General features: G+C 40.3%; 1 protein-coding gene across 5 annotated transcripts in view; it reads right to left on the reverse strand.

Annotated features, from left to right (window-relative positions):
• The window catches only part of LOC112560742 (centrosomal protein of 135 kDa-like), a 28,242-nt gene extending 11,861 nt beyond the window's left edge, over nucleotides 1–16,381 (reverse strand). Inside the window, exons 1-7 of one of the 5 annotated variants that reach the window (XM_025232774.1) lie at nucleotides 16,244–16,381; nucleotides 15,259–15,583; nucleotides 14,473–14,640; nucleotides 13,209–13,438; nucleotides 1,978–2,106; nucleotides 1,457–1,672; nucleotides 1,161–1,226 (exon numbers count right to left, since the gene is read on the reverse strand). In XM_025232774.1, the coding sequence (XP_025088559.1) occupies nucleotides 1,161–1,226; nucleotides 1,457–1,672; nucleotides 1,978–2,106; nucleotides 13,209–13,438; nucleotides 14,473–14,640; nucleotides 15,259–15,574 (1,125 nt within the window). In that variant the 5' untranslated portion in view covers nucleotides 15,575–15,583; nucleotides 16,244–16,381. Of the gene's footprint in view, nucleotides 1–1,160; nucleotides 1,227–1,456; nucleotides 1,673–1,977; nucleotides 2,107–4,768; nucleotides 4,977–9,523; nucleotides 9,787–13,208; nucleotides 13,439–14,472; nucleotides 14,641–15,258; nucleotides 15,584–16,243 lie in introns of those variants that run through there. The other 4 variants (XM_025232777.1, XM_025232775.1, XM_025232776.1 and 1 more) reach the window with 4 other exon arrangements.
• Between the last annotated feature and the right edge of the window lie 241 nt (nucleotides 16,382–16,622).

Consider the following 16,622-nt stretch of genomic DNA (forward strand, 5'->3'; position numbering starts at 1 on the left):
CCGAAAGTCTTTCCAGTTATAAAATTTGGCACTATGCTAAGAAAGCCTTAAGCAATAATACACATAAATATGAGATTATTGAGATAGTGCATCCAAAGCCAGGCTTACTGCACTTTATACACACCAACTTACTGTTTTACAAAATAAAAAATGTTCAAGTTTAAACTCTCTCTTTCATTCAACTACTCTATACTCCTCCCTATTATCCAGCCTTAGATAAGGTTGTGGCCCTATGCTCTACTGGGGGCGGATAGGAACAAAAAGACTATCAGATAAACATACAGGAATGAACACTCTCGGACAGCACAGACACCAACAGCAGGAAAGGAAAGAGGAGGTGGAATAAGAAAACTGAAATATGAAGAACAGGACAGCAAAGGTAAATATATCATGGACAGATTGACAAACAAAATTAGATCAGTAAATCCTTTCCACATACACATGAACAAACATTGTGGACTGATACACTAATGTGACTAAGGTCATGTCCTACATCATAATAAAAATAACGCAATTTGTAAAGTGTATTTCCCCATGCAGATGCAAGTTCAATGTCCTGTACACAAAAGCGTACAAACAAAACAACAGTCAACCAAACAAGGAACATAAGTATCAGCAAACAGGTGACAAAAGCATGAACTAACTGCATGGATATAGATGAAGAAATGAAGAAGTGTGAGGAACAGTCTTGGCTATACAAGAATAATATTTGGCCTTGCTTGCAAAAAACTTACAAAACTGACAAAACACCGTCAACAATTGACATCAAGGAAACAGATGATAATGACAGTGTTCAATTAACTCTAATTGTATTTGACTCAATCTCCTTAGAAAGTTTCACAGGTAACTCATTTAATACAGATGTATTGATGCAAACTGAGCTATGAAGACATTCATGGTCGCAGGTATGAATCGTATAGGAAGAGTTAAGAAGACAACATCTCAACCATTTAGTGACAGCAATACTTACACATGTCAAATATGTGGTATACGACACAGCTACAGACATCAAATATGTGTGAAGAAGACTGATGATAATGTACAGGTTTATTAAATAAACAAAAAACAGTAAAGCATGCAGTGTAACTCTTCAACTTGCCACTACTGAAAAGGTACCAGAAGAATCATCAATCACTCATAATTAACACACAACCACTCACTGCCTTCAGCTGAGCTATTTGCATATCAAGGTCCTCAAGTTCATGTCGAGATTTTTCCAGCTCTTCCTGCAAAAAGCACAATAAAAAAAATTAATGTACATATTTGTAATTTCCTTGTCTGCAAATATGGTCAGTGAAATTCAAGCACATCAAATCCACATGTGCTGACAGTAGATTAAGATGTTCAGATGATACTGTATTTTCTCCAAGAAGTCTCTGAACACTGATTTAGCATAACAACTTCAATGTCTCTCTCTCAAGACATTTTGTGGAAAAACGAACTGTGGATATTTTACCTTGGCTTCACCCATTTCCCTGTCAGCTGCTCGAACAACCACGTCCTTGTCTGTCTGCAGTTTCTTGGCCATCCTGTCTACACCTTTGAGTTCCATCTCCAGCTCCCGGTTCCTGGCCACCGACTTGACAAGTCGAGATTCTGCATCCTCAGCTGAAAGGCGGTAGTCTGAAAGCTTCCTTTCAAGATCTCTGTTCTTTTGTTGTAAAAAGTCTACCTATCAAAACAGTCACCAAGAGAGCAATTAAAAAAAAAAGCTAAAAGCAAGTTTCTGGAAGCATCAATATGTGTGTGCCAAATTTCATACCAACATTTGGATATATGCCAAGGTAAAAGCCACTTTACTAACAACTCCATGAAAAAAATGTGTGCAAACATGAATAAATTTGTATGAATGAATGATTTAACAAGAAATAAAAACTATGGTATCTTGATGCACATCTGCCGCACAAAATGTGTTAACTATGAAAAAAATAATAGCATCTCAGCAGCACAACAATAGCAGCAGCAGCAGCAGCTGACCTGTATATTGAGATGTGAGATCATACGTTCATTTGCACGGTTCTTGGCATCCAGTGACACCACATCTGATGGCCGTCCTCCGTCCAACATTTTGGTCAATCTGTCTATCTCTTCATCACGAGCTTCAACCTGAAAACACAAAATAAAAATTGCCCATAACCTGACAAAAGCTGGCCAATGTTTAACTGTTATGATGATGTGCAAGCAATGCAGCATGTAAGGATAAATAATTAACATAAATGCCTTAATCATCAGCTTTATTTTTTAAATTCTGTGATAGATGGTAATTATATGTATTTTTTTTAAAACATATTTTCCTATAAAACTGATTTCATCGCACTATTTTCTACTGGGTTAAACACTAACCAGGGTTAACTTTTGCAAGTGTGATGGTCTATGCTCTTAAGATGTTGGGAAGAGACTGAAAAAAAGTTTTTAAAAATTGGTTGCGGTCTTCAGTCTACCACACAAAGCACCCAGGTACATACCTGTCTCTAACAACAAAGACGGCAAAGTCAAAAAAGCTGAACCCTTCAGAGCTAGAATTAAGTGTTTTTACCTGGTGCCAAATAAATAGAGTTTGGAGTCCTGCAGGCTTGGCCTGCCACTATGATTTGGCGGGCCAGTAAAGTAGGAACAAGTCACAACAGGGCTTTAGAGGGGAAGTAGCCGTTCTGCTTTTAACCTAACCCCCGTCTCCCACTTCGTCCCACTCCCACTGCGTTGTGCCACCGCTCTTTGTAGTCAGCCGAGCACTCGCGACCCGCCTCTTTACTGCCTAACCTCTGGGACACCACGACCAACTCTATTCTGACACTGGTGCCGGGATACAGTTTTCGCTCTTATCCGCTCTTTCCCGGCGTAGTCTTGGTGAGGTCAGTGTTAGTATGCTGCAATTTGTAAAGCGTGGTTCACGAGTTTTAAAGTCCGACAGTCGCCCGAATAGAATCAGGCAATTCAACAGCTATCATCTTAAGCATTCACACATTATTCGCCCCCTCCTCCCCACTCATCCGCCCACACTCACACCCCACGCCCAACACACACACAAACACACTCTAGACCCGTTCTATGTAACCACAAGAAAACAAAATCGTGCAGCTTTACCAAGAGAACATACATTCCCAAATCCCTCCCACTCTGAATGCTACAATGATACAATGAGGTCAACAAATCAAGAACAAAATATAAAAAAGGAAGAATGAAAAGGAGGGGGAAAATCTCAGGACGGTGCATTTCTTCACCCACCTACCAGCAAACTTCTTCCGTGTTCCTAAGAAGCCTAGCAGACAGGAGTGCGCACTATACATGTAGTCTCCACCAGAAAGCGCTTCAAGGCGAATATTTTCCGGCTATGGGATACACGGACGCACTAGCTGGATGCTAACCCTAGCTAAATAACCTATAAAATATTAGCAGTTTAGCAGACTGTGCACCCCGCCCCTGGTAATGGCTGGCAAAACAGTCAGACCTTATTCAGCATCCCTTCACACCCTCTCCCATGTCCAGCATGCCCTGGATTGTAATGGTTGACAGGGCAGTCAGCCGTGGACTCGGTCAACAGCATTTAAATTTTTCTTTTCTTTTCAGGCGCCTTGACTCGCTGAAATGCCCCTATACTGTCTGTCAACTGTATTGTTATTTTATAAGTTAATGAGTAGCATAGAACGCCCATGCGATAAAGTCACACGTCATTCTGAAAGCAACACTGAACGAAGGATATTAGGAATGAGTAAGGAGGGAAGAGGGTATGCTATGGGCGACCGCAGAATTTTTTTTTTCAAATGCATGTTCCTAAAGAACAAAAATTTTTACGAACATTTAAATGGAACAAGCACGGAAGAATGAATGGACCTGCACAAACCCTTGGAGCGGTCTGAGGGTCTGGAGTTCAAAACTCATACAAGTCGTCACATTTGGCCATTTATATATATACATAGAAAAATACTTGTCTCACAACAATATAATTTCTAATGATTTTTTTATCAGATATAAAAGAAATTATGTTCTTATCTTCAGGTGTACCTTATTCTTTTACAGAAATCCATACGTATAAGCTTACCTAAAACTGATTTTCAAAAATGTAAAAAATCTTATAATAATGTAAAAAGATAATTCTAGCAAATAAATCATCCAAGCAAACCGAAATCCTTCTAACGTGAACAAATGTTATTCAGAAAGAAAACAATCACACGATACAAAGTAATTCCAGTGACTTGGCTGCACCAAACTGTCAAAAGACTCGTCGGTCATGTCTCCGTGATGATATGCTTTCCTCCACTGAATGTACATTTGAAAACACCGGATATCTCTTACACTTGAGCCAAAGGAGGTAGCGTGCAGAGAAACGATTCAGCTTTTAAATGCAGTATTTAATTTCCCCCAAAAGGGAATGAAAACAAACGTTTAAAAAAACACGTTATACATTTGTCAAATGCGTTAAAGAACAACTCGCCAGGACGGGAAAATAATCTGCTGAAAAAATGACAACATGATTAAACTAAAATTAATATTATAAGAGAGACCTGCAAGATGGTTAAAAAAAAAATAAAATAGATAATGGACTTCTTGTCAGCTTCGCCGGTGGCCACTAGCGGCTTGCAGTGGGGACCAGTAGGGCTCCCCTCCAGAGAGAAGATGAAATAAAAATCGGGATAGAAGAAATAGAATCAGGAATAAACGAAAGGTCAATCAGGTTAAAAAAAAAAAAAAAAAAAAAAGAGGAAATGATGAACGTAAGGAAATAAAAACGAGAAAAGACCAAAAGAAGAGAGTCCGGTTTAATACTGACATTGCTGTGGGTTTTACCCTTCTTACAGGCGTACATAGCGTAAGCGTTGCCACCAATCTTTGTCGCAGTCAGAAAAAACGGTTGTCATGCGCATGCATCGCTTAAATAGTCGGCTGGTGATGATTCGCAAGGAAGGCACATTTATCAGTACGGAACTACCTCTCAGCCCTCTGACATCATTGCGTGACGCCATGATAACACGAAACGGAAGAGAGGAAGAGAGGGAGAGAGGAAGAAAAAGTGTGAGTGTGAGTGTGTGTGTGGAACTGCTGTATCATAGAGACACCTCTCCCCCACTTCCGCTGTACCTACGCATCAATCCATGTGAATCTGTTTTGGAGACGTGCACTCCCCGTTGATCAACTGTTTCCTCTTCAGTGACTTTTCATCCTGTCTTCATAAAACTAGGTGGTAAAGGAACCAACAGAGTGGGCACAGAGGGACAAATGCTTTAAGATTGAAAAAAAAAAAAAAAAAAAAATCTGGAAGGTCGAAGCGTAAGTTCAAACAAAGCCGTCTGCTACAACCTTCCTAATCACCCTCGCGAATGACATGTCTGTGCTCGTGATAACCAACTGAACTGCACAAACGTGGGACTTTATTGTCTACTTCTAATCTTTTCACAATAGACGCAAATTGTTCCTTTGTTGGGAGTTCTCATAATTAATAAACCGAACAAAATACAGTCACATCTCACACACCCATACAATTACTACACTCAAACTTAAGCCCCTCTCCTAGCAAGGATTATAAGAGGCGGGCACACACGCATACATAAACGATACATTTGTTAGTTCTGTTCAAGAGTGATACTGGTGTTAGTATTTAGGGGGGTCCCGTCCCATCCGTCTTCTGTCCTACTTGGCGCTAGTAAAATAAATACCTATCACTGAATATCACTCTAAACCCAACTCTCCTAAGCTAGGCGTGGGGGGAGGGGACTGGCTGACCCCATCAGCACTTGCTGATATGATTCCCGATGCGTGCCTCGACCCTTGGAGTGACACGCTACCCCCAGCTAAGGCAGTTGCCTTGAAACGCCATCGGGTGGCTCACCGACGAGGATCGTTGACAGCGCCGCACACGGTCGCGCCGCTACTTTATGGCCGCCACAGTTCAATACCGCTTTTGACTGCTATTGAGCAGCACTCCCGTATTCCAAGGACAGTCTTCTGTGTTTCACTGACTCCCTGCTTTGTTCTTTGCTGTCTTTCCAACCTCATAAAACAGCTGTACTCTTTCAGCCAGGCTTCATTATTCCCCGGGATCCCTAAAAGGAGAGACTTTCGCCGTTGTGTTGGCACCGGAGGACGGCGGTGCTATGCTGGACAACCACAGACAAGCTTTGCCACTTGCAGCTTGAGCAAGAGAGGATGGGGGCATGTCAACATGTAAGAATTCAAAGAATATGCACCAAGAAAGAATTAAAAGGAATTTATAAGAAAATCTTCTTACTTAAATCCTTTATCTGACTGGTTGTTCAGTGGGTGGATGAGGCTGGTAGAAAAATAACTTATTTCTTAAATGTAAAGGGAAAGAGAGGGGTAACCCCTACTACTGAACAATAGGATGAGGTCACTGTCTGCAGAAGTTACGCTGCTACTTCTCGAGAAAAGAAATGCTAGAAAAAAAGTAACCACCTCATAAGCTAACCAGTAATTCGTTTTTCAGATTCAGCGTGACGATGTTAGGGTGGAGACAGGGGATAATGACAGGACATAACCGATGACAAGGATAGAAAAACACCATCATCGGTGCGTCCAATTATAAAAGAACAGGCCAGCAGACAACCGAAATAAAGTCAGGGTAAGGGTTAAAGTCAGTTATGGGATCCATACGAGCTTTAGTTCCGAGAAAGATCGGCCACAATTTCCTAGACAGCCAATGGACCTTTTCAGAGAAGCATGCATGCATGTGATCTTCCTCCCAACGGCCGGTCTGACTTCCTTCAGTTTTGAAGTAGGCACACTGATGTCTGCATTATCAGTACCATGTCTGTGCTTACTATTTAAAAAAAAACTCGTCGAATATTGTTAGTTAACTACATTCAACCTCGGTTTCAAACGCCCAACCTTGTTTCTCGCGAATGTTCTAAACAGAAGAAACAAAATGGTGTGACTACTGCAGACGATGAGCGCCTCTGGTATTAGCGAAGCCGGTTTCTTCATCAGCTTCAACATGCCGTTACGTTTCCCTTTCTGAGAGTTCTATAACAAGTTCTATAAAATGTCAACGTTCAGATTTTTAATCATTTTATTATTGAATATTCAAGTGCCTAAAACTAGTTTAGCTTGCACACTGTAACGCTAAAAACGCAGTATAGTCTCAGATGGCGAACACTGGCTGTTTAGCGCCTAACCTCTTCCCACACTCGATGAGGTGATAAATTAAGCTGCTATTCCTGTTGTGTGCCTTTCTTCTAGCGTTGAGAGCCTATGTCCAAGACCTCTATTTCGCCCTCCATCATCTTTGGTTCGAAATCTTTATTACCCAACACAATCGTAGAAACCAAGCAGAAAGTTCCGGACAACGACCTTACACGTGTTAGAGCTCAGACGGAAGCCATTAATCTTTGTCCTACCATAACTAGCACAAGGTATTGCGGAGACAGGCTGCGGCAGGTTGGCCATTTGCTTTTTAGCGCCTTTTGTCGATCGTTTCCTAGAGATAAACGACACACTAATGGTTGTGTCGGCTCGCGGAGATGGAGAAGGATCAATAATGTACAAGGGTCGCGGTCCCTGGCTGCAATCAGCAAGAATACACCGTGATCAAACCCACTAAGGACGTAGTCTCATGGGTTATTTTCAGGCATAAAAACTTTTCTGAAACAATTGTTCGCCTCTTGGCATATGCCACAGTAGGTTTCACAAACATGTTTCGAAAAGTAACTAGTGCTTAGCCCTTGTATCAGGAATGGTGTTTAGTGATTCAGTTTCGCACCTCTTGACCAGAATATTTCCTGCAACATTTCTCAAACACCACTTTCGTCTATCTGACATTGGAAACTGGTTCCAGCCTTGTGGTTAGTTCGCACGCTGCTCGGTCGACGGAAGTCTTGATTTATCAAGAAAGGTAAAAGGCGAAAAGACCAGGGTGAGCTTCGCCTGCTGCCTACCGTTCCCTAGTCACAGTGAGCCACTTACAGTTTATTGCTCCTACCGTTACCTCTCAAGCTTTTTATTTCACTGTTTGTTTTCATCTAGTGATGCACAAAATGTTTGTAAAAAGCGCTTTTCGCGTGACAATGCTGCTGATGTACAGGACATGAATGATTGATGCACAAAGAGCCGCAGCACTCAACAGCAGAAAGAACTATTGTTCAACCTCAAATATTTATTACCGCTCGTGCCATGGTCAGCGCTACAGACGTGCGCTAAGAGATGCCTGTGAAACGTATGAAATATGTCGGGTACTGATTTATAATTACTTACTGCAATATTACTGCGATCACTGTCTGAAGCTTACGGTGATTATATGTCCAATCGTCTAAATAACAAATTTGATTAAAATCATGCGAGTTGATGAAGAAATGGAAGAAAGACGAACACCTTACACGTTGGCAGCTGTTCATTTTCCGTCCAGATTTGTCGGCAAAATAATAAACGAGCTACCTTTCAGCCCAGGTTGCCTGTACACCTTTCAAAAAAATTTTTTCTCGAGCCTAAAGTGTTCGCAGGATGTCGAATCAAGTACTCTCGACTATATATTGGCTCCCGTCACATAAGCTACCCGCATGGACTAAATCAGGGGAGAGAATCGAGTGAGGCAAGGGCAGTGGAGTGGCCAAACGTGCGCTTAGCTCGAAAAGCAGCTTACAGTCGTCTGCTCTGAGGATTACATACGCACTTGTTTCGGGTGACAGATGAAAGATGGACAGACTTCTTGGTCGATGTAAACAGTTGTCCACCCTCTAAACTCACATAAACACATCAATCCCCCAGAAACAACACCAGAAAACAACTGGGGTTGGGGAGTGGAAGTATGCTCCTAAAAGGGAAAGGAGGGGAAGGAGTGAATGAGAGAGCATGAAGGAGGTAAAAACGTAAATGTGGTATTTGGATACACTGAAAAATATGAGACAAAACTCTTTGATGTGTTACAGCTGGTATTTTTACGGTAAATAAGAACTATTAAATTTTAACAAGTCCCTTTCCCAATAATCAATTCATGCAGCAGGACAACGTGGCGCCATACACTACATAAAGGTTCACAACACAGCAAAGAACTCTACCAGTCATTACGTGAGAATAAATAAGAAAACAACCAACCCTAAGATGCAATTTTCTGAACGTAAATGCGCGTGAGTGCGCGTGCACACACACACATGTTAATGCATGCAGCCATCACCACTCAAGATGCAGAGTGGCTGGTGTCACCCTTGTCCTTTCCCGCCCGCGTAAGCCAACGCTGTTTTCAGTGTCTCCTTGACATGCACGGACATGCGGTGACGAGTGCCCACCTAACGCGCGCCTTGACACCAACCACTGACCTCTATACACTTCAACGCCTTTTTGCGTGGCTTGGCCAGTACAGAGCAAAAGGCACAGCAAGACGAACACACTAGCGGCAGTCCTGCAAACGTACATTATAGATGTATGTATGTACATGATCTGCTACCATTTGTACACCCCAATAACGTGCGGTTGCACGTTTAAACTACCAGTTATTTAGCCTTTAGAGGGGTTGGTGGAAAAAAAAAACCCGTCAAACTTTTCGCGTCGATCTTCACAAGACAAGAAAAGAAAAACTCACCTTCGATCAAAAATAAAACTTGTTTTGCTGTCCGAAAGTACCAAAACTGAATCCTGTGCCTGCACGCACGAACAGCACTACGGAGGTACACCTATCGATAAAAGGCAACCCCAGCCACTCTCGACGTCGGCACCCACCACCCCGACTGTTCCCGCGACGAGGGCTCAAAGCGGTACACACACAAGGGAAATCGACCGCTAACTGATTTTTATCGAAGTTGTTGGCAAAGCTCAGTTGAAACTGCCAGCTCTGTTCTGGTGGGTGTAGCTCTGTGGCACCTGGGACAAAAGCTCCACTCTCTACAAAGCCCTGTCCGTGGTTAAAAAAAAAAACAAACACACGACTCAAGGCCCCCCGCTGTCACTGCTCCCCTCCCACCCACCCCTGGAGACGGATATCGCGCAAGCCCCGCCTTCCCGCCACCTCAGCCAATCGCGTGCAACGTCTCGACTGCATGAATATCTACACTAAACCCCCTTAGCAACGGTACGACGCAAGTGTTGTACTCGCGCTAATGCGAAAGGCATTTGCTGTCTCGCGATTGACTACTCAAATTCCAGCACCCCCCTTCCCACTTAACCCTCCCCACCCCCGTGCACCTGCGGCATGGCTTTAACCCTTTACTAGTAGGCACTGGTCAACGCAAACTGATGTTACAAGAAGCTATAAGTGCCTAAGCAGCCCATACAAGGTCCGCAACGCTCGAGTTACACCTGCCGTTGAAGAAAAAAAAAATCCTATGCTACGGTACGTCAAGACATTTAATCACAACCATGCAATCACACCTTTCAACAGAATACCACTACGGGCAATTATGTTGGGGCTTGATCTGTAAGTATTCCAAATGGGCTGTGCTCCTGTGTGCTTAAGATTAGGATTCGATCTTGAATGCAAAAGTGCATGGGCGATTTGGCACCCGGTTTAGAAAAAAAAAAGCGAAAAGTATCAGAAGGGAAGGCCTTTTGTTCATTACACTAGAAATTCGTTCCTGTTGTTTTCGATGATCGATATGGGAAAGTAACCACTAAGTAAATTAGCATAAGCCTAAATAGAGTTACTGGAAAAAAAATTGACTGAAAATTTACTGTGTAAATGTTCAGCTGCTGGTTGCTTTTTCTACCTTGCAGATATATATAAATAAACAGAGATGGTACCTGCCATTACCTAAATCATCTCTTACAAATAAAGGGGAAGACGAGAGAGGGAGTTAATTCTGATATTACTCATAGCAAAGTACAAACTACATTTGAAAACAAAATCAGCTCACAAACTTGTCAGCAAAATCAGGCACATCTTAAACACATTTTTTAAAGCAGCAACCCCCCCCCCCCACAGATATTCAAATTATATTCAATATTCATTGAATTATAAACTTGATTTTAAGTTTATATAAATATTTGGAGTGAACATGCCTTACAGCACATATTTTCAGAACACCGTATGCAGATTTTTATGCAATAAGGTGAAACTTTGCATGGTCTTCTGAAATCTAGCTTGGAAACAGACAAGGAAACAGGTACTAGCAGCACACTGGATACGCTGAAGTAGCTATGTCTTGATCCTGTTGGTGGCTTTCAGTTTCTAAGCAATGGAGAATTAATTACTTTAGACCCCAATGTTATCTGCACTCATGAAACAGCTCTGCTCACTCTAGAAAAATAGTGCCTATGTGTGAACCACTTGTGCCTGGAAGTAGTCACCGACAGCATTTAAAAGACAAGGAATACCATGCAATTTGTTGTTAGATAAACCAATCCCTTTAGCAGTAATAAATAAAGCTTGCAGATGTCAAGTCATTTAGGAGTCATTTATCAAGTAAAATACACCAAAACTTTCTGTTTACAGTGAATCCTTTTTTCAAGTGGGTTTCAGCTTACAGTGAGTCTTTTTTAATAGGGGTCACCTAAGTGAAAATGCAGTCATAACTTTTAGCTGCAGTCTGAGCTGTACATCTGACCAAAGTTTCTTCCTCTTGGCTGCTTGTATCAGGTGTTAGAGTACAATTGAATAATGGAATGTTGTAGACTGTGAGAGTGTATGCATGCATTCTCAAACACTCCTACAACAAACATACACACTACTGCAAGTGCACTCAGCAGCTGTCAGCAAAGTCTGTTTGCAGCGCGCATGCTGGATAGTGTGGAAGCAACAAAGTTACTACTATGTACCTCCACAACTAAATAAATTGGACAGAATAAAAATACTTCTGCATGCGAAAGATATGTTAACATGCTTTTAATCAACAGGTGTTTAAGAGTTAGGTCATTGTCCATCATATGTAAGTACTAATGTTCATTGTTAGCATAAGTTACTAACAATAAATGTATACTCAATAAATGTATACAGGCACATCAACTGCTGGTACAGATAACACAAGAAAATGATGTTGGATTTCAGTAGCAAGAAGACTCTATTTAAGCTTGGTTTTAGCTAGGCCTGGCTTAGCCGAGATGTGAAAATCCATTTACTTCTCTCCTCAGTCAGAGGTTAACACTGAATCGGCATACTTATTCAAAAATGTAATGGCATGTTAGATGGAAAAGATATTCTTATGTATTTTAGAGCATACACATTTTCATTTTTCTCTAAAAGTTATTTAGAAGTAATACTTTACAGATGAAAATTGACCCTTGAATTGTACCTTAATTAAAAGTATAACTCATTCAAAGCAGATGAAAAGCAGTGTGATCAAAATTTTAAAATGATAGTGGTGGCACAAAGTATGATGGTTCCAATATTTACATCTATTTAGCTACAACAAAGACAACCATCACTGACACACAATTTTAAACAGCAGTTTTTAAGCATTTAATCGATAGGATTTGCAAGAAATATAGATTTTGTTTTTCATACTAAATTCAAATAAAAGATGATAACTGTATGAAACAGAGACATCTCCTATGAAAGTAGGTTATGAAGCAAGGTGGGGGGGATGGGGAATGGATGTTTTCGCCAAGCCAGAATCTAAGGCTATATCATGGCAAGGCAGTCAGCCCTGTAAACAGATGTAACATGCAGAGAAAGAACAGCGTGCCTGAGACAACAGCTGAACTCAGGACAGCCAACCTTCACTGTATTGGTGACAGGCACTAACTATTGCACCACAGGAGGTGACAAGGCAGAAATTAAACAAAATAATTTACACAATATATACAAAGATAAAGTGTCAAACAATGAAACATTCTATTATTCTATTCTATTATACATCAGACTTCATATACTATATATATCTTGTTATTTTCGGCTGTTGAAGCACAAATCTATGTCAAATTAAGTAATCGTCTCAAACATAGCTCCTGACCAACTGACTCACTGCCTACTTTCAAATATAACAGCATATCTGATTGGTTGGCTATTTCAGCTCCTATAAGGAAGTAATTCATAGTAAAATAATCCGTGAAGAAACCAAGTTACCTCCCTTATATGTTCATTTATTACACACAGAATGTGTTATGTTACACTACCAAGTTCACATTACACATTAGCTCAATGAAGATATTCATTGCTGTGGAAGCAAATCATATAGTAAAAGTTAAACAGGAATATAAATATAATATAAATAAAAATCCTTGTACTTTGCTTTAGTTATATAATGTACAAGCATGCATGCACATGTGAATGCACACACACGCACGTATGAACATATTCAGACAAACATCTGAATTATAACACATTATAACCTTACCTGTTGACGGAAGTTTTTCAGCTTGCGGTCCATTATATCTTTTTCGTCCTCAATTCTTGAGACTTCTGCTTCCAGCTGTGCTATTTTAGAATCAGCAACCTGTAGGAGATCAGCAACATATGGATCTTCAGGTGGGGGTACACGGAAAGAGGATCCTGAGTAGGTATCAGGAACTGTAGCATCAATCTCCATACGCTGTCGTCTGAAGGGGATGGTCTTCTTCCTGCCACCTGACCCAGAATTTTGTAAACCACTCAGTTGTGCTTTATGCTTACATGAAAACAATTATATTTTACATCATTACTATTCTTAGTAGGTGTCTAACATATTTTACAAATATGTGACAAAGAGATGACAAAAGTAATCTCCCTACACACTCTTGTAAGCTCTGATCAACATCACAAATCACCATGCGACTGAAATTTTACTGAGAGCGAATGAATGCAGCTGTCTGAAACATAAATGCATGAGTCTGTTTGGTGGATGTGAAAAGGTTATGGCATTGTTTTGTGCTTTTATATTGAGGTACTCCATTGCCCTCTTGGATAAATAAAGTGTTATCTTAATTTAAAACAGAATTACCACTTTACTTTTTTTATTTTACAACCTACAACACTGAAAAAGATAAAAGACCGAATCCTTCAAAGAAAATACATGCCCAGCCACTCATATCCTAAACACACATTTTTCCATCATACTTCAATATTTAACTTCAAAATTTAATTATTTTTAAGCAACGTTAAAGGTGGAATAGCCTTATCATTCTAGAAGTAGAGAACTGTAAGTGGATCCCCATGACTAAGGCTTGATGTACTGAAGGTGGAGCCCAAACACCCCCTTCCTCTTCATTTTACTGCCCATAAAAATCAAGAACCCATCACAGGTGAATAAGCAAAAGGATTTTTTTTTTCAATGGACCATGTAAGTCTTAAACAAATGACTCTTTGTTCAATGTTGAGCATAAAGCTAGCATAGGACAGAGCAACAGCATCGGCATCTGAAGGTTCACACAGTAGCAGATTCAATACCCATGTGACACTGCATACTCCTCCTACAAAGGGTTGGAAAAGGTGAAGGGGAGGAAATAAGTACCCCGTTCAATTAGCCGGTCCTGAGATAAAAGACAATATCACTTTTTATATCTATGGCACAATATATTATTAAACTATCGCAGCACATAGAAACAAACAACAACAAAAATCAGAATAAATGGTCTCAATATAGTTTTTTTTCTCTAAATGTTTCGCTTGCAGTCCTTTCTTACCTGGTGTTTGTACAACAGCTTGGAAATTTTTCTCCTGTAGCTGTAAAATACGCTCTGATTTCTCTTTTGATTCTCGCTCAAGCTGACGAACTTTGTGCACATATTGGTTATTTAGAAATTTAAGATCTGCATTTTCATGTTCTAGTTTCCTTAATGATGCTTTCAATTCTGCAAGACAAGAAATAAAACATTGTTACCTTGTAGCCTAATAATACAGTATTTATAAAAAAGTTGGTAAATATTAATGACTACACAACTTGTCATTTGATGATGTTATTACATTCTGTCAATGATCTCAGTATTTATATAGGTTAATGAGCTATATACATATATATATATATGTCATGCTACAATACCAAATCGAATTCTGAGCATTGTAAAGAAACCTGCAAGCAGAAGATTGAAAACAAATAACAGACTCTAAGCCAGTGGTTCTTAACCAGGGTTCAATCGAACCCTAGGGGTTCGGTGAGTCGGTCTCAGGGGTTCGATGGAGCCTCTGCCACGGAAGTCAAGACACATCCGCAATTCGTGATGACACTAAAGAAGGGTTCGGTGAATGTGCATATGAAACTTGTGGGTTCGGTACCTCAAACAAGGTTAAGAACCACTGCTACACATAAACATATCCCCCTTCCCAACCAATAAATTAAGCATTTATACATCAGCATTTTTTTTTTAATTTGTCAAGTAGTTTTTGTTATCTGTCACCAGTCTGATGAGACTCCCAACAGCTCTTAAAGCCTATCTAATATATTCTCTACACACACACATATACTATCCCACCTCTGACAACAGCATCAGCATCTTCTTTCTGCTTGATTACTTGCATGTGCAAATCGTTGTTTTCTTTTATAAGCCTGGCATTGTCACTCCTATAAGGTGCCACAGCTGACTCAAGATCAAGAGATTCTGTTTGTTTTTGGCCTAGCTGCTGTTTTGCATTTTTCAAGCTCTCGGTGGTATGGATAAGATCAGCAAAAAGTTTTTCCACAAGTGGGAGTGACTCAATCCCAAGTGGCTGCTGATAACCAAGCTGGTCCAAGCGACGTCGAAGATTTGTAAATTTCTGCTGAGCCTGAGCAGTGGCAGTGGTTGCCATTGCAGCTTTCTAGATCATGTTAACAAATGGATGCATATATTACAACAGCATAAGCCAATTTGTTCTTTCTCAAATGCAGTCACACAAATGATTTGTAAACATGACTTAACAAATCATATATAATACATATATATAATATTTGTACCTATATCAATGAAGGTTAATAATAAGATGTTAGCATTTAGTAACTGAACAAGTAGTTCATGAGTATCTGGCATATTAAAGTGCTAAGAGTGCGTTATTTACTGTGATTTATTTCATGTTGAAGCTGTGCAATAATGTTTTATTGAGTAGGTTATGCCCTTGTAGGAATCTTCCCTACCGCTCATCACATGTCTGGTGCTGGTAGCATTTGAAGAATCCATGCTATTAGTATTACTTCTTGAGACAGCAGACGATGCATGTTTGTCAGCCAGTCACTAAAATGTTTTATGAATTTTAAAGCAAAATGTTGCTATTCCTAAACTCGCCAAACCATTAAACTATCATTTTCTATTAATAACACGTTAGTTTAATGAATAGGTGTCGCATTAGGATGAACTCTTGTTTAAGTTTACTTCTCCCAACCCCCAACAGATCGGTTTTATTTTCATGACTGCTGCGGTTTACTAGCTGCCCTTAAGTATCTGATTGATTGGCAATCTGAATGGGACGATCGAAAATACCTACCGATTCTTCCCTAAATTTTCCAAAAGGATTTATCAGTGAATTGTCTATCAGATCATTTTGTCGCTGGTGACGAACATGATAAAGCTGTTGGCATGTCACAACAAGCACACAACCTTTTGAATATGGCGGAAAAACAGTTCTTCCTCCACGCAGTGAAGAGCTTACCTATCACAGTTCCATCCCTTGCAAAAGCGTTCCTATAGCGACATCACTGCCTCTAGTAAAATCACGGAAAAGCAGCTGGCCATGTAAACATGTAGAGAAACAACAATCTGCTCGGTCTGAGAACTGATCCTCATTGCACTTGTAACAAGAGCGTAATCGTTGCTGTTTAAAAGGTTGGCTCATACATATAATCCTGGAGTGTAGAAATATTATT

The sequence above is a fragment of the Pomacea canaliculata genome, linkage group LG3 (genome assembly GCF_003073045.1).
Source record: "Pomacea canaliculata isolate SZHN2017 linkage group LG3, ASM307304v1, whole genome shotgun sequence".
Classification (NCBI taxonomy): domain Eukaryota; kingdom Metazoa; phylum Mollusca; class Gastropoda; order Architaenioglossa; family Ampullariidae; genus Pomacea; species Pomacea canaliculata.